Raw genomic sequence first — 25,995 nt, forward strand, 5'->3', positions numbered from 1 at the left:
TGATTCATCATCTGCCTTGACTTCACATCTTTCCCACATCTCCTAATATGTTTGTTTGTCCTCAATCTAATGTTTCCATTTGCACCTCTTCAGGTGGTGGAGCACTGGTGCTGGGACAGGAGCAGGATCAAAGAGGCGAAGATTTCAACCCTGCAGAGTCTTTTGTTGGCTCATTGAGCCAGCTGAATATTTGGGATTATGACCTGACACCAGAACAGGTCAGTGGGCACCGTTGCCACGTTTGAAAGTAATTACATTGCTATAGCACTTTTCACCCCAAGGTGTTCCAAATTTCCAGAACCAACAAAGTACTTCTAAGGTACTGCTAAATGTGAAGATAATCTTTTGCTTGAACTTAAAGGTGATAGTGATCAGATGTTCTGTTTTGTAGATTTTTTTGAGAGGTAGGCATTGGCCCAGCCAGAATAACACAGCAGAAGAGGGAAACATATGAGGGTGAAAGACATAGAAGGAGTGTATTGATATGGATGAGATGAAGAAGGTTAGGAGGAAGAAGACCATTTTGGATTTGTTGGGCTAAATGTACCATTTAATGTATTTAATTCCTCATAACTCTGTAATACGGCAGCCTCCAGAGTGAAAGAGGTTAGAAGACCATTTTCTAGAAATTAGAGGCTCCTGTATTAAAGAACTAAACATTGTTCATGATAATCCAAAAAGTGTTTTGTCTCTGTGCCCCCCTCTGGGAAGTCAAATAGCCAGAGAACCAAAATGCCATGCACTATTGAATAGGCTGTGCATGTTTGAAGCATTTCCTTCAGTATCACAGAAGTGAAGAAAATGATGGCATCTGCGGCCAAGGCTGAGATGTCAGTGGGGAGCTCTCATAATAAGGAGGTTCAAGGACAAATGATTTTACAAATGATGTGGTCAATGGTCACTACAGAATTAGCTTGGATGACAGAAAAAGAATTGGGTAAAAATATCCCAGGGACTTATTCAGGTGGTGATAAACCAGGCAGTTATCTGGGTGGATATAACAGGAAATTTAACTGTGAAAACAGCTTGAGAGATTTAGATCAGTGAAATAACCTGCAGAGCAGTGGTGAAAGTAACTGGAGTGAGCTTTTAACCAGGTGCAGTTTACCAGGTATAATGAATGATTGACTGAAGGAAAGAAATTGATTTTGTTTGTCCCATTCTCAGATAAAACTACTGGCCACTGCCTGCCCCAAAGACCTTAACAAGGGCAATGTCTTAGCCTGGCCTGATTTTCTGTCAGGAATCGTGGGCAGAGTGAAGAAAGATTCCAGAAGTATTTTCTGTGCAGGTAACTTCCCACATTACTCATGTAACATCCTTGTTTGTCTTTCACACAAAGGATTAAAATCTCTCCATCTATCCCCACCCACTCTGCCTGCCCTGTTTTTTCAGTACTAAGCTAATTCCCAAATAATGATTCAGAAAAAAAAATACTCATTTCCATTTCCTTGTAGCTAAGGTAACCTAAATAAGCAATGAATGTGTTTACTTCTATTTAATTTCATTCAGACTGTCCTGTGCTAAAAGGATCTCAGTCAAGTCTCCAGGTGTCAAGTACTGATTTGAAACCAGGGACAAGGGTTGAACTGTCCTGTGAACGTGGCTACAATCTTATTGGCGACCGTGTGCTGCATTGTCAGAACCTGGGAGCATGGAGCTATCCAATACCCTACTGTGAAAGTAAGTTGTCATCCATTTCATTTGTATACTAATGACAAGCCCAGTGGTACAATTAATAGAGCTGCTGTCTCATCATCAAAGTTGCTGGTGAACGCAGCAGGCCAGGCAGCATCTCTAGGAAGAGGTACAGTCGAGGTTTCAGGCCGAGACCCTTCATCAGGACTAACTGAGGGCGACTGTACCTCTTCCTAGAGATGCTGCCTGGCCTGCTGCGTTCACCAGCAACTTTGGCGTGTGTGTGGCTTGAATTTCCAGCGTCTGCAGAATTCCTCGTATTTGCTGTCTCATGAGTTCATTCTTAAACTCAGTTGCTGTCTATGTGGAGTTTGCACATTTTCCCTTTGCCAGTATGGATTTTTCCTGTTTTCCTCCCAAATCCCAAATTCATATGAATTGTTGGGATAATGAGTCCCTGTAGATTGTCCCTGATATGAATAGTGGAAGCTGGTAGGAGGGGGGAGGTGTTTGATGGGAATGTGAATAAACTAGGTTACAGGGAAAATTAATGAGGAATGGAATTGTTCTGTATGTTGGCATAGACAGAAATATGAAAATCCTGAAAAATATGGTAACTCTAAATGAGAATGTAATACCCAATGGAAAGCTCAGAAATAAAAGGAAACAGTTGAAAATTCAGTCCAGCCCACTTCAACCATCTATTCCAAACCATGACCTCCATAAAAAGGAAGGACAAGGACAGCAGGAACTTGGAAATATCGCCATCTGAGGGTTTCACCTCCCAGGTCACATTCTGACATGGACATAAAGCACCAGTCCTCTCCCCATCACTGGATGTGAATCTTGGAGCTCCCTCTCCAAGAGTATCATGAAACCAACATTCTCCAGAAGGATTGCAACAGTCCAAGAAAGGAACTTCCCAAGGGCAGCTAGGCATGACCAATAAATGTCCACATCCCAAAAAAGAATAACTTAAAAATATGCTTGTCTGACATCCAGTATTTAATGGACAAATTTCTCCTTAAGTTAAATACGAGAAATAATTAAAACTGCTTCTCTCTTATTCTGTGTTCTTCAGACACTGAGTCATTGTTCTCCTTATCAGAACCTGAGGCATGCCATTCACACCCATGATGCCATTTTTGGTCTTAGACTGACCTTCAAACCACATATGGAATTACTTCTACCTTCATAACTTCTGTTGATCCTCATCCATCCCTTTGCAATGTCTTATCTAGACTATTACAACGCACTTCTAGCTAGCCTCATTGTTTTAAACACCAACTTGGATAGACATCTTCTATTATCTTACTTTGATGTTCCTGAACTTGATATGCAATTTTTGTAGAGCAGGAATGTGGCTTTACACTTTGACTTTGTATGTGTTTTCCAGGGATTAATTGTGGATTGCCGCCAGCCCTTGACAATGGGAGCTTTATCGCTGAGAACTATCTTTTCGGCAGCACTGTGTCCTACCAGTGCAACAATGGTTACTACCTGCTAGGAGATTACAATCTACTTTGTGCCAGCGAAGGAAACTGGTCTGGTGTTGTGCCTGTCTGCCTTGGTATGTGTGAGATCATTAAAACTCAAGAGATGACTAAACTGAAACCAAGGACCAAATATGATCACTTAAAATGAATTGATGTGTGATTTACAAAAAAGATGAACATTGAACAGTTCATTTAACAACCTCAGAAAATCCTTTGTTATGGACAATGAAGAGCATTTGAGATTTTCTAGGAAATTTTCTGGTCAATTTACATCCAGTAAGCTCCCACAAACAGCAAAGGGACAACGATGGGATAATCTGAACACTCTGAGTTGAAAAAATATAGGTCTCAACACACTAGAAAGGACTTCCTTACTTGAATTTTGAAAAGACTTTCTCTCAATCCAGCATATTGAGAAGTTGGGGCTTCATTTTAAAGTCACTACGGAGAAACGGTATCGCATCCTCTCGATATTACAAAGGGAGCATCAGGTTTAGTTTGTGAATTCCATTGTCAGTTGAGGCTTATTGTGTTATACTCTTGACTCTGCCTAAAATCCAAACCAAAGCCTTGAGTGCTGATATCTAAACTGGTATTCAAATGTATTAAGGGCATTCTAGATATGAGCATAAGAAATAGGAGCAGGTGTAGGCCCTGTGTGTGGCCCCTTAAGCCTGATCTGCCAATCAATAAGTTCATGGCTGTTAGATCTTGGCGTTAGCTTCACTGTACTTCCTGTTCCCTGTCCCTATCAATCCAAAAAAAAATCGGCTGTCATTAACCTATAATTTATACAATGATTCATCTCATGACACACTTTGGTAAAAAAAACTCCATAGATCAATGACTCTCCGAGCTAAGAAATTCTTCATGTCCACCTTCCAAAGGCAATTCTGTGTTCTAAAGCTCTGCTCTTTGTTCTTGATTCCCCGCATCAGGATTCCCCTCAGTATCCTGATGCAGGGATTTGACCGGAAATATTGACGTTTCCTTTTCTCTTTACACATTCCTGGGGAAAAAAAATCCACTGTCATTGCAGAGATCACACTAGTAATCCTTCTCTGAACTGCCTCTAATGCAACTACTGAAACTAAATCCGTATGTAGTACTCCAGGTTTGGTCTTGCCATCACTTTGTACAGTTGAAATTAGATTTCTATTCTCTCTCCCCTTTGTACTAAAGGCCAGCAGTCCATTTAAGTACTTTCTGAACTACTTGCTGTACCCACATCTTAACTTCTCTATGTCATATACAAGGACACCCTCTGTTGCTTTTCTGTACCATTCAGTAGTCTCATTTCATGGAAACGATATTTTGATTTTCTATTCTCCCTACCAAAGTGGGAGAACTTACATTTCCTACGCTATTCTCCATTTGCCAAATATTTGGAATTGGAATTGGTTGATTATTATCACAGGAACTGAGATACTGTGAAAAGCTTGTCTTGCATGTTGTTCATACAGGTCAATTCATCACACAGTGCATTGTGGTGGTACAATGTAATAACAGAATGCAGAATGAAGTGTAACAGATACAGAGGAAGTGCAGTGCAGGTGGACAATAGGGTGCAAGATCACAAGGTGGCATATTGTGAGGCCAAGAGTCCATCTGCTCATACTAGGGAACCATTCAATAGCGTTATCACTGTGGGGTAGAAGCTGTTCTTGTGCCAGGTGGCATGTGCTTGCAGATATTTGTGTCTACTGCCCAGTAGGGTAGGGGAGAGGGGTTCGATACACTTAACCTATCCATATCTTTTGCATATTCTTTGTATTCTCCTGATAGCAAGCATTTGCAATCACTTTTGTATCATCAACACTTATGGCTGCAGTACATTCAGTCCTTTCATCTAAATCATGAGTCTAGATTAGAAATGATTGAGCTTCCAACGTCTCACTAGTTACAGTCTGGCAACTGGAAAATGGCCCATTTTCTCTTAGTTAGACAATCCTCCATCTTTTCTAATAGCTCTTAACTTGTTTAGTAACCTTTAAATGATACCTTACTGACTGCCTTCTGGAAATCCAAACAACTGCATTCACTGGTTCATCCTTTTCCACACTTCTTATTTAAAGTGTCTCAAAGGAACTCTTTAAAAAATGTCAACCATACACGAGAAGGGAATGCTCAATCTATAAAATCTGTTTTGTAGACCTTTCATGAACAATCAGGTAGCTATTTGTGAGTCTTCAGCTTTACTCATTTCTGCTAAAAAAAAAGTCCTAGATGTAAACTTGCGGAGATTAGTTTGCCATCACCATTTCTTTCTGTTGACTTTAATTCCTGCAAAAGGCAGAGGAAGATTGTTCACTACAGACTGTAACATCAGCTGGTGGTGCGTCAGTTCATCCACATACTAACTGGAAAGATTGAGTGTACGGGTTTCTTTCCTCGAGAGCAGGGAAGGTTGAAAGTAAGAAGAATGCAGGTCTTTAAGATCAGTGAGGGCTTGGATAGGGCAGAGATGGAAAATATTGTACGTATGTCATAGACCAGAACCTGGGGGTTATCAAAGCTAAAAACCTTAATGAGGGATTTGGAGGAAATTCCTTATCCAGAGAGGAAATTTGCTTCCATTGGCAGTGGCTGAGGTGAGTAGCTGAGATACAGTAAGGAACTCCAGGGGGAGAATGAATAAAAGGAAATGAGATGAGGAATGATCACCTCATTGAGCAGTTGGGTCAATGCTCTAAAACCTTTGTTAAGTAGTGTAAATTCAATACTTTGTGGGGATGTTTTGACTAAGAAACTGGTGCTGTGCAAACTTCCTTTGACATCCAATCTACACAATCTTTCAGATTATGGATAAATGGATCTGTCTATTTTCAAGGCAAATTTGGTATGCGCTGGTATGATTAAAGGCTTATTCCTGTAGTAAGAACACTGGTACTTCTTGCAAGCCTGAATCCTAAATGATTATGTATTTGAAACAGAACTTATGATTAAAAATAGTACATTTCTTTGGATTTTGGAAACTTCTATGTCAGAACATTTAAATTACATTTCTTATCTGTGTGTGTTGCACTTTGTGTTCATTTCATATCCTTGCTCTCAGTTGCTAAGTGTCAATGTTCTCTGCTTCCAGATTTGGATGAGTGCGCCCTTGGCTCAGACTGTGATAAAAGGTCTGAATGCATTAACACCATTGGATCTTACACCTGCACCTGCAGGCCACCATACACCGGCAACGGGAAAAATTGCACTGGTATAGTTGTTACATATGTGGACACACTTGGTCTGCCCAAAGTTTCCTGAGACAGCTGTGAAAAGTAGGATGGGGTGGGGGATTTGGGGGGTAAAGAGACCTTTTCCTGTACAAACATTAGTAAGCCAGCTGAGGTTAACTTTTGAGGTCTGATCCCACAGTTTGTTAGCAAATTTAATAAACTTGGTTCAGTAACACCAGAAAAACCTGATGTTCCTATATATGTGAATCATTTTTTCTTGAATTGATTTATTTATTTAGAGATACAGCACAGTAACAGACCCTTGCGACCTAACCCATGTAACCAATTAACCTATGAACCCATATGTCTTTGGAATGAGGGAGAGACACCAGAGCACCCAGAACACTATGTAGTCATGGGGAGAATGTACAAACTCCTTACAGACAGCGGCAAGAATTGAACCCTGGTCGCTGGTACGGTAAAGTGTTATGCTACTGTGCTGCAGGCACAAAGGGATAACTTATTTCCTTAAAAGAGCAGGGAAAGATAAACAAACTTATTCCCCATGGAGACTATATTGGTTGATGAGGTTAAAGATTAAAGCACAGGAGGTCATTAGTTATAATATGATCACTATCATAGATACTGTACATATTTAATGAAACCCACAATATTTCTTCAAAGTTAGTAATCCATGTACTGGAAATTTACTTTGTGCTGAAAATTTGTAATGATTTCTTATTTTATTTAAACTACACTGAGAATATTTAATCCCATCAGGAACTGCTTCAATATATAGGATGGGGAGGATGTAGAACTTGTTCCCACAGGGAGAGTTGAAGTGATTAGCAGAGGAGTGTTATGAAGAATCTGGAAGTGTGAATGAAGAAGGGCAGGGTGCAGGCTGGTGGGAACCAATTGGCTTTCTAAACCACTCTAATCCATGTGGAAAGATGAATCCCTCTGCTTTCCTCCATGTACTATTGCTCAGATCCAATCCGGTGTGAAGACCCTGGGAGACCTGTTCATGGATTGGCTGAGGGTGCTCTGCACTTTGTTGGTGGTCAGGTGACTTTCTCTTGTGAAGAAGGCTACCAGCTGAATGGGACACCAAATGTCACATGTCTGGAGAATGGGCAGTGGAGTGATGTGGTGCCACACTGCCAAGGTAGGCAACACAAGTCACAATCTGCTAAATGTGAACACGCTGGGACTCTTCATTAGAACAGATATTGGGGATGGTAATAAAATTAAGAAGAGTTTTGATTTTTTTTTGGTGGAGCAGCGACGTTGTCACTTTTAGGAAGCTCACATTAGGAGTCTTAAATAAAAGTTAAACTTTGGAAAGAATTTCCAGAGAAACAGTATCAACCAGGTTCAGTGTCTCTTTCTTCAGGCCCGGTTGATTCTTGGGGAACTGACTTTTGAGGGATGGTGTGGGGGATTATTGGAGAGAATGTCAAACCAAGAGTGCAACATGTTTGGTACCCGCGCTGCTCCCTGATTGTCCAATTGGATAAAGGGCCGGGTAAAAAGAACTCCTAATGCTCATTTCACAACTTTCATCCATTCCATCACTTCCACCATCTCCTTCTTTCATTTCTACATGTCTACATCTACATGGTATTGTGACAATGTCATTCTTTGTATGATTGTCAGTTTACAGCTATGTTATCTGTCTTTCCCAGCTCGATCCTGTGGCATGCCTGATATCCCAGCAAATGGTACGATTGAAGGCAGTGACTTCACCTATGGTATGAAGGTGGTGTACAGGTACAAAAGGGTCTTTCAAACTGGATTTCATTCCTTCGCTCCCTCCCTCCCTCCCCTTCTTGACCTAGGTCAAATGGAAAATAGAGGGGTCCAGCAGAGAAATATCTTTCGATGGAATCCTACAAAGAACAAAGAAAAATGGCTGTGGTTGTTGGAGACCAATCATCTCCAGCTCATCACTTAAGGAGATCCCTTGGGTCAACATTAAGGATCCAGTCCTATTTCACCAATGTCATTCCTCCCTTTAAGTAATTCGTCTACCCAGGAAGTTGGTTTTGACACTGGCTTAGATAATTATGCATTAAATCTAATGCCTTAAGTGAGCCTTTTGCTGGAATTGAATGCTAGCACTTAATCTCACTGTAGAATCAGGTTTAATACCATTGGCATATGTTGTGAATTAGTTGTTTTGTGGAAGCACCACAGTGCAATACCAAATAAAACAACTATAAATTACAATAAGAAATAATGAATGAGAGAGAGAGAGAGAGAGAGAGAGAGAGAGAGAGAGAGAGAGAGAGAGAGAGAGAGAGAGAGAGAGAGAGAGAGAGAGAGAGAGAGAGAGAGAGAGAGAGAGAGAGAGAGAGAGAGAGAGAGAGAGAGAGAGAGAGAGAGAGAGAGAGAGAGAGAGAGAGAGAGAGTAAAAATATGAGAATATGTGTGTGAGATAGTGTACATGCATTCATTGTCTATTCAAAACTCTGTGCCACTTCCCTGGTAGTACCAATGAGAAGTGGGCATGTCCTGGGTGATGAGGGTCCTTAATGATGGGTGCTGTCTTCTTGGAGGTGTTCTCGATACTGGTGAGACTAGTGCCCGTGATGGCGTTGGCTGAGATTGCAACTTTCTGCAGCTTTTTCCAATTCTGTGCTATGGCCCCTCCATACCAGACAGTGATGCAATGGGGGAGAAAAATTGTTACACAATTCTCTCCCTTTCAGTTCCTTTTCCCTCTACCATCATTCATCTCCCAGCTCATGAATCTGGATGCAATTATCCTAACCCGGGGCAAGAAAGCAGAGTCAACATTCAGAACTGCCTTAATATACATTAACTGAAAGTGGCTTAGAATCTGATTGCTTGTTTTACCTTCTCAATATCCTCCACTCATCATCATTCAGTATCATTGACAGCATATGAATTAATCGTTCCTAATTTTTGCTCCTCCATGCTGAAGTTAACATACCTTGAGCAAAATTGGTTCCTACTCCTCGGCAGTCCCTTGAGGTCAAAAATAAATTTGCCTTCAACTGTGGTTTTGAGGGTTTGAGACAGATCCTGAGGCCATAGTGAGAACTGCATACTCTTCTCCAAATGGGATATGCAGTGGCAGGTGAAGTGAGTAGGTGAGTGGTTGGAAAGTGCTTATACAAGACATCTGTGTGCTCACAATGAATTTCACCAAATTTCTCAAAACTCCTCACTTTGAATGGTTATGCACCAGAGATTCCCAGGATATAACATAGAACATAGAGCATAGGCCACTATAGCACAGTATAGACCCTTTAGCCCACAGTGTTGTGTTGAGCTTTTAACCTTCTCCAAGGTCAGTCCAACTGTTTCCTCCCACGTAGTCCTCCATATTTCAAATGGTGTCTTTTTCAAGGAAGCCTTGTGCACATCCTTGAATCATCTTCTCTTCTTGCCTCATAAGCTTTGTTTCAAGAACATGGTGTCAGGTATACAAACCATGTGACCCACCCAGTGTTGAGAAACTAGTACTAAACTACTGGGAATATTAGTTTGGAGAGAATGCAGATGTTTATTTATCCTTCCAGCTAATCTGGAAGAATTTGTGGAGGTGTTATTGGTGGTATTTTTCCGGTGCTTTAAGGTCTCTGCTAAGTAATTACAGGCATGGAGTGGTATAGCATAGAATCAGGCCCTTTGGTTCATCCAGCTACCAAGATGCACATCCTAGCTAGTCCCATTTCCTGTGTTTGACCATATCCCTTCAAAACATTCCTAGCCTTTTACCTGTTCAAGTGTCTTTTAAATGTTGTTAATGTACCTGCTTCAACCACTTCCTCTGGCAGCTCATTCCATATAGGGACCGCGTTCAAGGTGGAAAGCTTGCCCTTCAGATTCCTATTAAGTCATTCCCCTCTCAGCATGTAGAAAGGCAGAAATCGCTGCTACCTGTTAGACAATAAGTTCCCTGCCGAGCTAGAAGTTTTGATCTTCAAATACCCTTTTCTTCAAATTAGCCAGAAGTTGTTTTGTCGCATTAAAGATGCTGGAGAATTCCATCATCCTTGTCTGCCTGTTCCAAGAGGTGGCTCCTAAGATATGATTTCATCTCATTGAAAGGTTTTGTCATGAGCCTTTACTGTTGGTGAACAATATGTGGCAACAAGGGCAGGCTGCTTGAGGACCTTATTTATGAGGGTACTAAATGCAAAGCCCATCACTTGTACAATGAACGTGCCTTTGGAGCACAGCTAGACATGAGTATCACTTGTATGTTCCATCTCGACTGCTAAGATTCAGGAGACCTTGATTTGGATTGTAGTTACCCTTGTGTGAAGAGGTTCTCATTGCTTCTGAAAATTACCTGCTATCCCATGGGAGGTTACAAATTTTTGTGGTATGTTCCACAGACCCTCTAGACCGAGGAAGTCAAATGCTTTGAGTTTGAAGAAGGCTGTGCCCTCCTCTGCACTCTTCCTGCTCTTGTTGAGTGATGTTGTTCATCATCACCCCAGTGTTTATATGTACTTCACCCTAGCTGGCATAGATCTATCTTTAGACTCAAATATTGAATATAGAGAGATGTTTGGAACAACCAAGCCAAACTCAGTATTGTCCCCTTTCTTAGATCAGAAAGACCCAAAGCAGAGAACTGTCATATCTTTTCCCATCTAAGCCAAATCAGCAACATCAGTGGCTCCAATTCCAATTTTAGGTCATCTGAGATCAGCTCAATTTTGACAAGCCGTGGATCAGACCTGCAGCAATACTTTCTATGGGGTCAGCCTAGGCCAATCATTGAAAACTCTTTGTTTACTTCACACTGTATCAGAAGGCACTTCAGGTTCATAGGGTGGTTTAGAAGGCATATGGTCTTTACTGGTCGAGGCATTGAGTTCAAAAGCCAGGAAGTTACATTGCAGTTTTATAAAACTCTAGTTAGGCTGCATCTGAAGTATTGCATGTAATTCTTGTCACCCATTATAGGAAGGATGTCGAGGCTTTGGAGAGGATACAAAAATGTTTTTCCAGGATGTTGCCTGGATTAGAGGTCATGTGCATGAGAGGTTGTACAAACCTGGGTTGTTTTCTCAGGAGTGCTGGAGGCTGACGGGAGATTTAATAGAGGTTTATAAATTTTCGAGAGACAGATAGAGTACACAGACAATATCTTTTACCAAGGGTTGAATTGTCTAATACCAGAGGGCATGCATTTAAAGTGACAGGGGTTCATTTCAAAGGAGATGTAAGGGGCAATTTTTTTTTTTTACAGAGAGTGGTGGGTGCCTGGAGTGAGCTGCTTCCGGTGACAGTAGAGGAAGAAACATTAGACATTTTTAAAAGACGTTTGCATGTATGGAATATGGAAGGATATGGACATTTTGCAGGCAGAAGTGATTAGATTAGTTAGCCATCTGATTGCTAATTTAATTGGGTTGGCACAACAGTGTGGTTCGAAGTGCCTTTTACTGTTCTGTACTGTTCTAAGTTCCATGTTGACTGAGGGGTAAATATTCACCAGGACATCAGAATACTTTCCAACCTCTTTTAAAATGAGAGACCAGATGAGCCTTGCCTTAATCCTTCATCTGAACAGTGTATCTGTACCCCTTTACTGGAAAGTTAACCAGAATTTTGTGTTCCTATCTCAGGAGTTGGGCTTACTCGACTTGGGATTGACAAATCCTCTCCCTGAGAAGCATGCCATTTGTAACGTGTGGAAGTCCATTCTTGTTTGCCAAGACATGTTAACTTTACCTTTGGTCTTAGAAATATTACCTCACTTGCAAACATTATGAGGGTGTTGAATTTGCAACCACGACCTCACTTTAAAAGTTATGGGAGTGTTGGAATTTGCATCACAACCTCACTTGCAAAAGTTATGAGTGTGATGATCTTGCAACCACATGTTACAGTGAATAGGACATGTGCATTTAAGAGTAATCTAGTTAGGTAGATGAGGGTTAGGATACAGGATGTGGATTATGCAGAAGATAAGTAATAGCACAAAGCTCTTCTGAGTTTTACAGTTCTATGCCATTTTATATAATGCTTACCAAAAATGTCTTTTTCTCTTCTTTCCTACCAAAAGATTAAATACTACTTTTCTCCCTTTTTATAGTTGCAATAAGGGGTATGTGTTGTCTGGAGCAGCAGAAATCTCTTGTTTAGCTAATGGTAGTTGGAGTCATGAAACACCAACCTGTGAGCCTCTGATGTGTCCTACTCCTCAGGATACAGACAATGGTAGAAATGCAATGAATGGGATCACATACCTCTCCACCGTTACATACATCTGCAACAGTGGATATCAGTAAGTCAGCCCATAAATAATAATCTGTGACATTGCTCATTATAACTGCAGAATTTAACTTCCTCCAGTATCTCTAAGTCAGCTCTCGGTTCTCACTTCTTACCTGTCAGCTGTTGCTAACTCTGTTATAAGCTGTGGAATTCCTTCCTTCCAGAGCATCCCCGTTTCTTCCACTTTATTGGTGCTCCTTAAAACTGAACGCTTTATCCCAGCTTTTGGTTACCTCTCTAATATCACCAGAAATAAAAACTGAAAGTGCTGGAAATATTCATCATTTTGGCCGAGCTAATGAAGAGCAGAATAGACCGCACTTTGATCACCACTTTGTGCCTCTGAGCATCACCAGCCACTTTTGTTTTTATTTCAGATCTCAATACTTCTTTGTATGGCTTCTTATCAAATTTTGGCTATAAATTGACCCGTGGAATGCTTTGGGATGTTTTTAGTATGCTAAATGTGTTTGAAAATACAACCCTTCTTGTACTTGTTCTGAACTTCTGCCTTCTTTCCCCTTCCTTTCCAGTCCTGATGAATGGTCTCGGTCTGAAAGGTTGACTACTTATTCCCTTTGCATAGGTGCTGCCTGACCCGCTGAGTTCCTTGAGCATTTTGTCTTTGTTTCATCATTGGTGTCCGGTCTTCTCAAAGGCACCAGTGGGGCTTCCAGATGCATTTCTTTGCGATTCTGTTTGCTGACCTGCATTGTCTCCTGGTCTGGTAGTGTCTCAATTTAAAAAATTCTCCTCCTTGATTTTCGCTCTCTTTCTGGTTTCTCCCATCCCTTTCCTGATACTTTGTTCCAATCCTTCATTTCTCCTCAATCTCAGAATTTCTAGAATATTAACTCTTGTAGATTTCACCATTCTGTTATTGGCAGCTCTTCCTTTAGTTCTGTAGGCCTTTAAGCTTGGGAATTCCCTCTTTGAGCAGCTGCACATTTTTAACCACCCTTTAAGATGCTTCTTAAAATCTTCTTGTCATATGTCCTTTGTAGTCCTGGTCAAATGTTGTTTGATGCCCCAGTGCCTTTGGAGATGGATTATTACCTTTTTAAGAGGCTACAGTTTTGCATGTTTCAGAAATATTTGAAGATCTGATGTATTATGTTATTATCTGCTTTTTGAATCACTAAAGGCTCAATGGACCAGATACCTTAATCTGCAACAGCACTGGTCAATGGAATGACACCCCACCAGTATGCGAGGTCATATCCTGTGGGCCCCCTCCATCACTTCCCAATGCCAATGTTGTTGGAAACAAATTCACCTTTGGAAGCTTCATTTCCTACAGCTGCAAAGAAGGGTAGGACCAATATCTTTTTCTATATATTTTATTTAAGAAAATCTATATCAGAAGGACTTGTGACTAGTAGCATAGGATCAGATGACCATTCAGCCAATCGACCATCCACTTTGGTACTCTGGAATAGACAGGTATTGGCAGTGATGCCCGCATTTCATGAGAGAACAGAAGTATTTTTAATTCCTAGTGAGTAAGTGCACTGATTTTTCCTGAAAGATAGTTAGGATGTTATCATGGATAACTTTCAAATTGTTGCTGACCTAAATAGGCATTGGAAGGAAGGGTTTGCAATTACAGAGCACCTCAAGATCTCAGAAGCAAAAGTTCATAAACACTGAACCATAGATGACACTATAACTGTAATAAGGTTTCTGTTTTACATAGGTGTATAAACTCCTGGGGAAAAAACTGGGTTGGTGTGAAAATAGGCCCTAATGCACAGAAGAGCAATATTGAACCCATCTCCAGGTCTCTCGGACAGTTGACCCCCCCCAAGCTTCCAAGAGGATTTTAAAACTTCCTCTGGCATAAAACTCCCCAGATGTTGTCAAAAATCATGCGAGCACAATCTGATTCACCTCCAATGTAATTTGTAATCTCTCTACTCTGAAAAACAAGAGTTTTGCTTTTACTAACTTAGTTCTCCTGAAACTTCACTATTTACCGAAACATCACTCAAGCTCGTTCTTTATCCTTACTGAGATCTGTGACCTCTAGAACATGTTATCCTATTTTGCCAGTGAAGTTCAAACTCATAGTTGTCCTCAGCTTCCTCTCCTCAGGAGCAGGCAGATCAAGTACCCAAGTTTTGTGACTATCTGTGAGCTCCTGCTGTTATTGCACCATGATATTTAAGTGGGTTTGCTCTCCAGAGTTCTGTTTGTACTGTATATTGGCTTGGTACATGAGACTGCCCAGGTGGCAGCTGCAAAGTCAAGTGCTGGCAATTGTGAGAGTTTGCAGTCTGTCTGAGACCTGAGACAGGGAGATCTGACAACATTGTTCAAAGCACCTTGCAGTTGAAAATTCCAGTGTTCATGGGTCTTTTAGAAACAGTTCTGAAGGTGACACACTGCTCTGAATTAATGCCATCAATATAAAGCAATGCCGATTGAAGTCTGTAATCCCTTGTTCTGATGTCTGACTTAATCTTCTCTCTGATTGTCTCTTTTTTGTGGCAGCTACATATTGCTCGGTGTGGAGACAAAGCAGTGCCTGGCCAGCGGAATGTGGAGCCACAGCACAATGCAGTGTGTCCCCCTGTCATGCGGCCCAGCTCCAGATATTGATCATGCATTTCCTGAAACGGGCCACCAGCTATTCGGGGACATTGCGATCTACTACTGCACAGATGGGTATAGCATCTCGGGCAACTCGCAGCTGGTCTGTGACACTACCGGAGCATGGACCCCACTGGAAGGCAAAGCTGTGCCACACTGTGTGGCAGACTTCTGCAAGAAACCAACATTAGCACCGCATGTGATTTTGGAGACCATCGACAAAGAGAAGTTCCCAGCTGGCTCGCAGGTCATGTACAAGTGTGAGGAAGGCTTCATGCTGAACACCACCACCGCCATCGAATGTGTCCGTGGGGGCCTGTGGGAACCCTCCCCACTCAGTGTGCAGTGCATCCCCGTGCGCTGCGCAGAGCCGCCAGTCATTGAGCGAGGCCACGTGAGTGGGACCAACTACAGCTTCGGCGCCATTGTGGCCTACAGCTGCAACAAGGGCTTTTACGTCAAAGGCCAGAAGAAGCGAGCGTGCCAGGCGGATGGAGAATGGAGTGGCCAGCTACCCAGCTGCCAGCCTGTCTCATGTGGAAAACCCCCTCGTCTCACCAATGGACGTGTCGAAGTGAGTTTCAATGTTATAAGTCTTCTCTCATTTGGGGAAACCATACAAATAACCAAGGGTTAAAAATAGGAAATAGTGGAAACTATAGCATATACAGAGAACAGAAGTTAATGTTTGTGATTCTACTTAGCTTCATAGATGTTGCCTGATCTCTTGAGCGTCTCCACTTTTTTCCATTTCCGGTATCTGTGGCATTAAGCTCTAGAAAAATTCCAAAACGTAATAGTTACTGATCCTTTAATATTAGATCTCAGGAGCTAGGTAGACTTTGACCTCATTAGGACTTGGGTTGGAGTTGACTTTACCTGGGGAGGAGAGACATGGTCAATGCTCACCTGAGATCTACATGTGACGGAAATCTCTTTGCCCCAACTAGCACTGTAGACTTGGGACAGATCTTAAAATAGTGAGGCAAAATTACATCAACTGTTGCTGCATTCACTGAAATATAGAAGAGTAAAGGGTGAATTTTTAGAATTTGCTAATATATTCATGTTGCAAAAGCCTTGAACCTAACTTAAATACATAACCAGTCCTCTGTGATAAGAATTTTGAAAATACTTTAACATTGATAGATCGGTAGAAGTATAGACAAAAAACATTGGCTGTTAACTTGATCAATTATCTTAAATCTGTGGATATAATAGTTTTTTGTCATCCAGGTCATTCACCTTGTACATGTAAATGTAACATATGCATGTTGACCTTCGTTTCTGAAAGTTATCACACGTGCAACTTAAACAACAGGACAAACTTCTATCCCTTGTAGTATCAGTGTACAGATCAGCAAGAAACCTCTTTGTTTTCTCTGCCTTTCACTTTTTCAGAACTTGTATTTTAATGGTGCTTCAAGAACTCTCAGATATCACTTTACAGCCAATGAAGTACTCTTTATAGCTAAAGTCATAAATCAGGAAATGCTGCAAATGAAATCAAATTAAATGCAGCCACTAACAGCAAAAACTAATGGTAAAACGGAATGCTGTCCTTAACCCAGTTTATCACAGTGCTGATTTTTTTTAAGTCTCAATGTTGAAAATAATATAGTGTATTCATAATGAATGTAATGCAGCAAAATATTGCACAAAAATAAAATGTAATGAGGCTGAAAGAGCAATTAATTTTCTGTAGTACCCAAGTCTCATTTCACATGAGTTAAGAAATGTTTAAAGGACAATATTTTGCAAAATTTTTAATGGAAAGTATTGATATTCAACAAGCAGATACCGTAAATCCTTATATTCTTAACAATATTTAAATTGATGGTCCAAGATACTACTGGAAAAAAAGAAAAAATAAAGTTTTCTATTTATTTTTAGAATGCCCCAAACTTTGTCAGCCAGTGCTGTACAATTAAAGTGCACCCACATTGTAATGTAAACAATGCAGCAATTAATAATGCTTTCCCCCGTGATACTGAGTAATAAATATTGTCCATGACAGTGGGTAACTTTTTCCAATGCTCTTCAAAATCTGCCTGGGAATTTTCTCAAACCACCATAAGGCTCCTGTTTAGTGATTCTTTCAAAGGCTCATATGCCCAACTGTTGAAGTACTAGAGATTGGAGCCTTGATTTTTGCACTCAAGCCCTGAAATGGGACTTGAGCCCACAACTTTTGGATGTAAAGGCATAAGTTGCCCACTGATCCATGACTGATAACATAAGAGATGGCTGGAAAGATTAATCTTTTTTTGTACGTTTTCTTGAATCACAGATTAAAAATGGCACGCTGTTTCAGAGTGAAGTCAGCTATTACTGTCATCATGGCTTTCGATTGGTGGGGAGTCCCATTCGTACCTGCCAAGGAAATCGGCACTGGCACAGCGAGTCTCCCCCTTCATGCATCCAGGTGAACTGCGGGCTACCTCCAGCCACCAAACACGGACACTTCATCGGGTCTGATTTCACTCTCAACTCACGAGTGGAGCTCAAATGTGAGGAAGGTTACGTGGTCTCTGGGAACGCGATAATGACCTGTCAGGAGGATGGACTGTGGAACAGAAGTGGGCACCCACGGTGCATACCCCTGAGATGCCCTGAACCATGGTCGCTCGGACAGGAGAGCAATCTACTGGTCCACAAGACCAACACAAGTGGAACCATTCTGCTGGAATGTGCAGAGGGCTATACGCTGGAGGGCCCAGCGAGTCTAAAGTGTCTGGAATCCCAGCAGTGGAACGACTCATTCCCTGTTTGCCAGCCCGTCGTGTGTGGGAAGCCTCCAGACGTTCAGTATGGTGATACTTTGTTTTCTGACCTTCACTTTGGAAGCATTGTCAAGTACACTTGTACCAATGGGTTTGTGTTGCGGGGACAACCATTCCTGACCTGCCAAGCCGATAGAACCTGGGGCCAAGCTGTGCCGGAGTGTGTGCCCATTGAATGCCCTCATCCTGAATTGATCAGAAATGGAATCGTGGACACCCAGGGCCTGACCTATCTGAGCCATGCCGTGTACACCTGCAAGCCGGGCTTCCACTTAAAGGGAAACACTACCGTCACCTGTGGTGAGAATGGTGAGTGGCTGGGGGGAAGGCCAGTTTGCCAGCCAGTTGAATGTCCAACCCCACAAGAAATAACAAATGGAAGACCAATCTTTGAGAAACTATATCACCGAGAAACCATAACATATGTTTGCAACACAGGATTTAAGCTGGAAGGCCAAGAAAAGCTGATTTGTTTGGAGACAGGTGAGTGGGACGCAGAAGCACCTATTTGCAAGCCTTTCAAATGTGAACCACCTCAGCTTATAGAGAATGGTTTTGTCGAGGGCTCTGATTATAGCTTTGGTGCTCTCATTTTCTACAGCTGTTTCCCTGGGTTCCATTTGATTGGTACCTCTATGCGCATCTGTGAGGAAACCTCCTGGTCCAATACCTCACCGTACTGCGTGCCCGTAGATTGTGGCCTCCCCCCACATATTGATTTTGGAGGGTACTTGGTCATACAGAATGAGGACGGGGACGTGGACGGAGCATCTGTAAAAAGAAGTGGCTCTGATATCGTAACCAATCTCCTCCCGTCAGGCCTCAATCCAAAGAAAGGCATCGCTGCTTCCATCTCGGAGCGAGTCCCACACCTAGGCTCCAGTGACAATAAGCAAATGTGGAACAATCCGAGCATAGACCTTCACCAGACGTCCGAGTTCACAAGTGGAACCGTGATTCAGTACTACTGTTACAGCAGCTATGAGCTGATAGGGCACCATGTGCTGGAATGCCAAGAAGATGGCACGTGGAATGGGAGTGCGCCCGTCTGCCTTCTGATAGAGTGCAAGCTCCCGGTCAAACCTGAAAACGGTCAAGTTAGGTTTTCCAGTAACCTGCTCGGCAGTATGATAGAGTACGGGTGTGATCTAGGCTACGAGCTCGCTGGCTCACGCACCAGGCGTTGCACTTCAAACAGCGAATGGAATGGCACGCCTCCGACCTGTCAACCGGTATCGTGCGACTCACCCAGCCCAATCGAAAACGGCATCACGAAGGGCACCAACTACACCTACACCAGCGTAATAGCTTACGACTGCAGCTCTGGGTTTCAGCTAGTTGGGCCTGTTCAGAGGACTTGCCAGAGCAACAGGGAGTGGAGTGGAGAAGTACCACAGTGCGTCCCAGTGTCCTGTGGGCTACCTCCCAGTCCTGACAACGGCAATGTGACTGGATTGAATTACACCTTCCAGAGCCTGGCAAATTACAGTTGCAACAATGGCTACCTAATTAAAGGGGACTGGACTCGCACCTGCCTTGCCAACGGGAGCTGGAGTGGGGAGACACCACAATGCCTATTAGCAGCATGCCCGCCACTCACTGGCTTGCCGAATGGCTATATCACAGGAAGTGAATTTACCTTCAGGAAGGAAGTACAATTCCGGTGTATGGATGGTTATTTATTGGTTGGTGCACCAAGTCTTGTGTGTCAGGGAGATGGGAGTTGGAGTGATGTGGTACCACAATGCACCCCAGTCAACTGTGGTCCTCCAGAAGACATCTCCCACGGATTAATCAATGGGTCTAGCTTTAGCTTTGGGGACTCGGTGAAGTACATATGCTTTCATGGGTATGGGCTGATAGGGATCTCAGTCAGGTATTGTCTACGGAACGGGTCATGGAGTGACAGTGTTCCAAAATGTGAACCGTGCAGCTGTCCATATCCGAACATCCGTAATGGGTTTACCACCGATCAAGATTTCAGTTGTGGAAACCTAATAACCTTCCAGTGCATGGAGGGATTTAAGTTACTGGGCGCTTCTCAAGTTCTGTGTGAATCTGAGGGGAGGTGGAATTCAAGCCTTCCCTACTGTGGCCGAATTTCATGCGGTTCACCGCCATTAATACACAATGCCTTCTTTAACGGGAGCACCTCCTTGCCTGAGAACACCATAGCCTACAACTGTTTTCCTGGCTACATCATGAAGGGGAAGGCGGAAGTGCTCTGCACAGAGAGGGGCAAATGGAGTCAGCCATATCCAACCTGTGAGCCGGTGGCCTGCGGACCTCCTCCACCAGTGCAGCACGCTACTGTTGTAGGCGACCAGTATACGTTTGGGAGCAGAGTTCATTACAGGTTAGCATGATGTTCACTCCGAATTATTTATAAATAATATCCTTATATATCAAGTATAAGTGTCCATTATTGCATTTGGTTTGGTCCACAGTTAAAGATTGCTTCTGTCCAATATATTAACAAAATGGGCTTCTTGGACACTTTTTGAAACTTAAAAAGTCTTTTACAGACTATTGAATTGGAAGCATTGTTAAAATAGAAGAAGCTTGGCAACAGCGTCTGTTTGGCTGTAGTAGGTTCTCACTAGCAGTCTGACCAGGTGGTGACCAGGTGGTGACCAGGACACTAACAGGAACTTATGGCTCCTCTGCTCCTCTTCAACACAGTGCCAGGGATCCTCACAGTGACTTTGGAGACTCCCAACTCTAACCTGCTAAGCCAGCAGAACCTGGGGCCAAGCTAAGCCAACATGTGTGTGTACCAGTCAAACGCCTTTGGTCTTCCAGGATGTAAGCAAGATATGTAAAATTATGAGAGAAGACAAAATGGAAGAAGCCATTTTCCTTAAAATGGAGCCAAATGCCAAAAAGGACATGAGCTTAAGGTAGATTGATAGAAGGTTTAGAAGGGAGATAAGGAAAAATCTTTTCACCTTTAGAGGTGGAACTCACTGAAATGACAGTAGAGAAAGAAAGCATCATCATACTGAAGAAGTTGTAGACGCCTACTTGAACGGCTGTGACCTCCAGGGCTGCCGACCTAAGGTCAGAACGTGTGATAGGCTATGTAGCTCCTAAGGACGGAATTTTAAAGGTGATCACTGATGATCGTGCAGTCTTCAGTTCAATATGCAACTCAGAAACTCAAAATCAAAATAGTCTGCAGATGCCAGAAATCTGAAATAAAAATGGAAAATGCTGAAAATACTCATCATCCATGGAAAGCGAAACAGTTAACATTTCAGGTCATCAAATCCCTCAGTTCTGATGAAGGATCTTTCATCTGAAATATTAACTGTTCTGCCGCTTGACCTGATAGGCATTTCCAGCATTTTCTGCTTTTATTTCTGCAAAGGAAGCAAATTTAATTTTTTCTTATTTCTGCAAAAGTCAGCAAATCTTATCCATGCCCTCATGCATCAGGACTTGGACAACAATCAGGTACAGGCTGATAGGTGACAAGTATCATCTTTGTAACACAAGTGCCAGGCAATGTATTACCACCAACAAGAAAATCTAACTACCTACTCTTGACGTTCAAAGGCATTCAGAGACATATCAGAATCAGGTTTAATATCACTGGCAAATGTCATGAAATTTGTTGTTTTGTGGCAGCAGTTCATTACAATACATAATAATAAACTATGAATTACAATAAGTATATTTATTAAATAAGTAGGGCAAAAAGAAGGGAAATAAACGAGTACAAGAGGAATTCTGCAGATGCTGGAAATTCAATCAACACACATCAAAGTTGCTGGTGAATGCAGCAGGCCAGGCAGCATCTCTAGGAAGAGGTACAGTCAACGTTTCGGGCTGAGACCCTTCGTCAGGACTAACTGAAGGAAGAGCTAGTGAGAGATTTGGAAGTGGGGGGGGAGGGGGAGATCCAAAATGATAGGAGAAGACAGGAGGGGGAGGGATGGAGCCAAGAGCTGGACAGTTGATTGGCAAAAGGGATATGAGAGGATCATGGGATGGGAGGCCCAGGGAGAAGGAAAAGGGGGAGGGGGGGGAAACCCAGAGGATGCAAAAGGGGTAGTCAGAGGGACAGAGGGAGAAAAAGGAGAGGGAGAGAAAGAATGTGTGTATATAAATAAATAATGGATGGGGTACGAGGGGGAGGTGGGGCATTAGCGGAAGTTAGAGAAGTCACTGTTCATGCCATCAGGTTGGAGGCTACCCAGATGGAATATAAGGTGTTGTTCCTCCAACCTGAGTGTGGCTTCATCTTTACAGTAGAGGAGGCAGTGGATAGACATATCAGAATGGGAATGGGATGTGGAGTTAAAATGTGTGGCCACTGGGAGATCCTGCTTTCTCTGGCGGACAGAGCGTAGGTGTTCAGCAAAACGATCTCCCAGTCTGCGTCGGGTCTCGCCAATATATAGGAGGCCACGTCGGGAGCACCAGACGCAGTATATCACCCCAGCCGACTCACAGGTGAAGTGTCTGGGGCCCTGAATGGTGGTAAGGGAGGAAGTGTAAGGGCATGTGTAGCACTTGTTCCACTTAAAACGATAAGTGCCAGGAGGGAGATCAGTGGGGAGGGATGGGGGGAACGAATGGACAAGGGAGTCGTATAGGGAGTGATCCCTGCGGAAAGCAGAGTGGGGGAGAGGGAAAGATGTGCTTAGTGGTGGGACCCCATTGGAGGTGGCAGAAGTTACGGAGAATAATATGTTGGACCCAGGGGTTGATGGGGTGGTAGGTGAGGACCAGGGGAACCCTATTCCTAGTGGGGTGGCGGGAAGGAGAACTGACAGCAGATGTGTGTGAAATGGGGAGATGTGTTTGAGAGCAGAGTTGATGGTGGAGGAAGGGAAGCCCCTTTCTTTAAAAAAGGAGGACATCTCCCTTGTCCTGGAATGACAAGTCTCATCCTGAGAGCAGATGCGGCGAAGATGGAGGAATTGCGAGAAGGAGATGGCATTTTTGCAAGAGACAGGGTGAGAAGAGGAATAGTCCAGATAGCTGTGAGAGTCAGTAGGCTTATAGAAAACATCAGTATATAAGCTGTCTCCAGAGATAGTGACAGAAAGATCTAGAAAGGGGAGGGAGGTGTCGGAAATGGACCAGGTAAACTTGAGAGCAGGGTGAAAGTTGGAGGCAAAGTTAATGAAGTCAACAAGCTCAGCATGCCAGTGCAGTCATCGATGTAGCGAAGGAAAAGTGGGGGACAGATACCAGAACAGGTTTGGAACATAGTTTGTTCCACAAAGCCAACAAACAGGCAGGCATAGCTAGGACCCATACGGGTGCCCATAGCTACACCTTTAGTTTGGAGGAAGTGGGAGGAGCCAAAGGAGAAACTTTTAAGAGTAAGGACTAATTCCGCTAGACGGAGCAGAGTGGTGGTAGAGGGGAACTGATTAGGTCTGGAATCCAAAAAGAAGCAGAGAGCTTTGAGACCTTCCTGATGGGGTATGGAAGTATATAGGGACTGGACATCCATGGTGAAAATAAAGCGGTGGGGGCCAGGGAACTTAAAATCATCGAAAAATTTAAGAGCGTGAGAAGTGTCACAAACATAGGTAGGAAGGGATTGAACAAGGGGGGATAAAACCGTGTTGAGGTATGCAGAAACGAGTTTGGTGGGGCAGGAGCAAGCTGAGACAATAGGTCTAACGAGTAGTGTTCATGGGTTCAATGTTCATTCAGAAATCTGATGGTGGAGGGGAAGAAGCTGTTCCTGAAACATTGAGTGTGTGTCTTCAGATTCCTGTACCACCTCCTTGATGATAGCAATGAGAAGAGGGCATGTCCTGGATGATGGAGGTCCTTATAGATGCTTCCTTTTTAAAATATTGCCTCTTGAACGTGTCCTGGATGCAAGGGACTGCCCATGATGGAGCGGGCAGACTTTATAACTCTCTGTAGCTTTTTCTGATCCTGTGCAGTGGCCCCTCCATAACAGACAGTACACCTGTAGAAATCTGCAAGTGTCTTTGGTGACATATCAAGTTTCCTCTAACTCCTAATGAAATATAACCACTGTCATTGCCTTCTTTGTAATTACATCATTGCAATTAATATCTTGGGCCCAGGATAGATCTTCAGAGATGTTGACACCCAGGAGTTTCAAACTTCCCATACTTTCCACCAGTGATCCCCAAATGAGGAGCAGTGTGTGAAGCCTTGACTTCCCCTTCCTGAAGACCACAATCAATTCATTAGTCTTAATGATGTTGAGTGCAAGATTTTTGCTGCCACACAACTCAACCAGCTGATCTAGCTCGCTCCTATATGGCTCCTTGTTACCATCTGAAATTCTGCCAACAATAGTTGTGTCATCAGCAGATTTATAGACGGTAGTGGAGTTGTGCCTAGCCACACAGTCGTGGGTGTAGAGAAAGTAGAGCAGTGGGCTAAGCACACATCCTTGAGCTGATCCAGTGCTGATTGTCAGCAAGGAGATGTTATTTCCAATCCGCACAGATTGTGATCTTCCAGTGTCAAAATCAAAGATCCAGTTGCAGAGGGAGGTACAGAGGCCCAGGTTTTGGAGCTTGTTGATTAGAACTGAGGGTATGATTGTATTGAATGCTGACTTGTAATCAATAAACAGCAGCCTGACATTGATATTGCTATTCTCCAGGTGATCCAAGGCCAAGTGGAGAGTCAAGGAGATTGCATCCACTGTAGACCTATTGTGGTGATAGGCAAGTTGCAATGGGTACAGATCTCTGCTTAGGCAAGTGTTGATTCTAACCATGATCAATCTCTCAAAGCACTTCATCACAGTAGATGTGAATGTCACTGGCTGTTAGTCGTTGAGGCAGCTCGTCCTGCTCTTCTTGAATGATTGTCACCCTTTTTGAAGCAGATGGGAACCTCTGACTACAGCAGTGAGAGATCGAAGATGTTCTTGAACACTCCTACCAGTTGGTTGGCACAGACTTTCAGAGCCCTACCAGTACACCATCAGAGCCTGACACCTCATCCTCTTGAAAAATATGCTGATGTCGGCTTCCAAGACAGAGATCACAGGGTCACCAGATGCTGCAGAGATTCGCATAGGTGTAGTTTTATTCTCCCTTACCAAGCACGCATAAAAGGCATTTAGATCATCTGGGAGTGAAGCATTTCAAACATGCATGACGTTAGGTTCCACTTTGTAGGAAGTAATGACCTGCAAACCCTGTCAGAACTGACATGCATTCAATTCTGAGTCTAATTGTTTTTTTCACTGTTAAAATTGTTTTTTCAAGGTAGAGGAGGCACCACCTTATATTCTGTCTGGGTAGCTTCCAACCTGATGGCATGAATATCATTTTCTCCTTCGGGGAAAAAAAATCCCTCCCCCTCCCCACTTCCTCTATTTCTCGCTCTAGCCTTTTTCCTCTATCATTCACCTGCCTATCACTTCCACCTGTGTTCCCTCCTCCTTCCCTTTCTCCTATGGTCCACTCTCCTCCCCCATCAGATTCCTTCCTCTCCAGTCCTTTACCTTTCCCACCCACTTGGCTTCACCTATCACCTTCTAGCTATTCTCTTTCCTCTCCCCCAACCTTTCTATTCCATCGTCTTCCGTCTTCCATTTCAGTCCTGAAGAAGGACCTCAGCCTTAAACATCAATTGTTTATTCATTTCCATAGATGCTGCCCGACCTGCTGAGTTCCTTCAGCATTTTGTATGTGTTGCTTTGGATTTCCAGCATCTGCAGACTTTCTCCTGTTTATGTTTATCAGCAGCCGTTGTTAAAGAATCAATTGTTAGTTTTAGCTACAGATTTTTGTTAAGGTATTAAGGGAAATGAGAAATATGAGAGTATACAGAATTAAGCCACACATCTCATTAAATGCTAGAGACACCTAAAGGGAAAAATGCCACTTCATGAGGGAGACGTATTTAAAATGTGCCTGGAGCTGTACCTGAAAAGCTAGGACCTGCAAGCTTACAGACCAAGTGCTAGAAGTTTGGATTACATCGAGTAGCTCGTTCTCACCTGCTCTAGATACAGCAAGTTAATAAAGTCATAAATTTACCATTACTCAGGCCGCTTTTAATGTCTACCAACAAGGCAGGCCTTAATGT

The 25,995-nt window shown here is 42.9% G+C and overlaps 1 protein-coding gene across 4 annotated transcripts in view; it reads left to right on the forward strand.

The window, feature by feature from the left end:
• The window catches only part of svep1 (sushi, von Willebrand factor type A, EGF and pentraxin domain containing 1), a 267,906-nt gene that overhangs the window by 179,577 nt on the left and 62,334 nt on the right, over positions 1-25,995 (forward strand). For all 4 annotated transcript variants that reach the window (XM_063048990.1, XM_063048991.1, XM_063048993.1 and 1 more), the window contains 11 exons: positions 94-218; positions 1,168-1,291; positions 1,513-1,683; positions 3,035-3,208; positions 6,220-6,339; positions 7,293-7,469; positions 7,990-8,074; positions 12,387-12,578; positions 13,713-13,880; positions 15,062-15,734; positions 17,451-20,299. In XM_063048990.1, coding sequence (XP_062905060.1) covers positions 94-218; positions 1,168-1,291; positions 1,513-1,683; positions 3,035-3,208; positions 6,220-6,339; positions 7,293-7,469; positions 7,990-8,074; positions 12,387-12,578; positions 13,713-13,880; positions 15,062-15,734; positions 17,451-20,299 — 4,858 coding nt within the window. The remainder of the gene's footprint in view (positions 1-93; positions 219-1,167; positions 1,292-1,512; positions 1,684-3,034; positions 3,209-6,219; positions 6,340-7,292; positions 7,470-7,989; positions 8,075-12,386; positions 12,579-13,712; positions 13,881-15,061; positions 15,735-17,450; positions 20,300-25,995) is intronic.

This window comes from Mobula hypostoma, chromosome 5, assembly GCF_963921235.1.
Source record: "Mobula hypostoma chromosome 5, sMobHyp1.1, whole genome shotgun sequence".
Lineage (NCBI taxonomy): Eukaryota > Metazoa > Chordata > Chondrichthyes > Myliobatiformes > Myliobatidae > Mobula > Mobula hypostoma.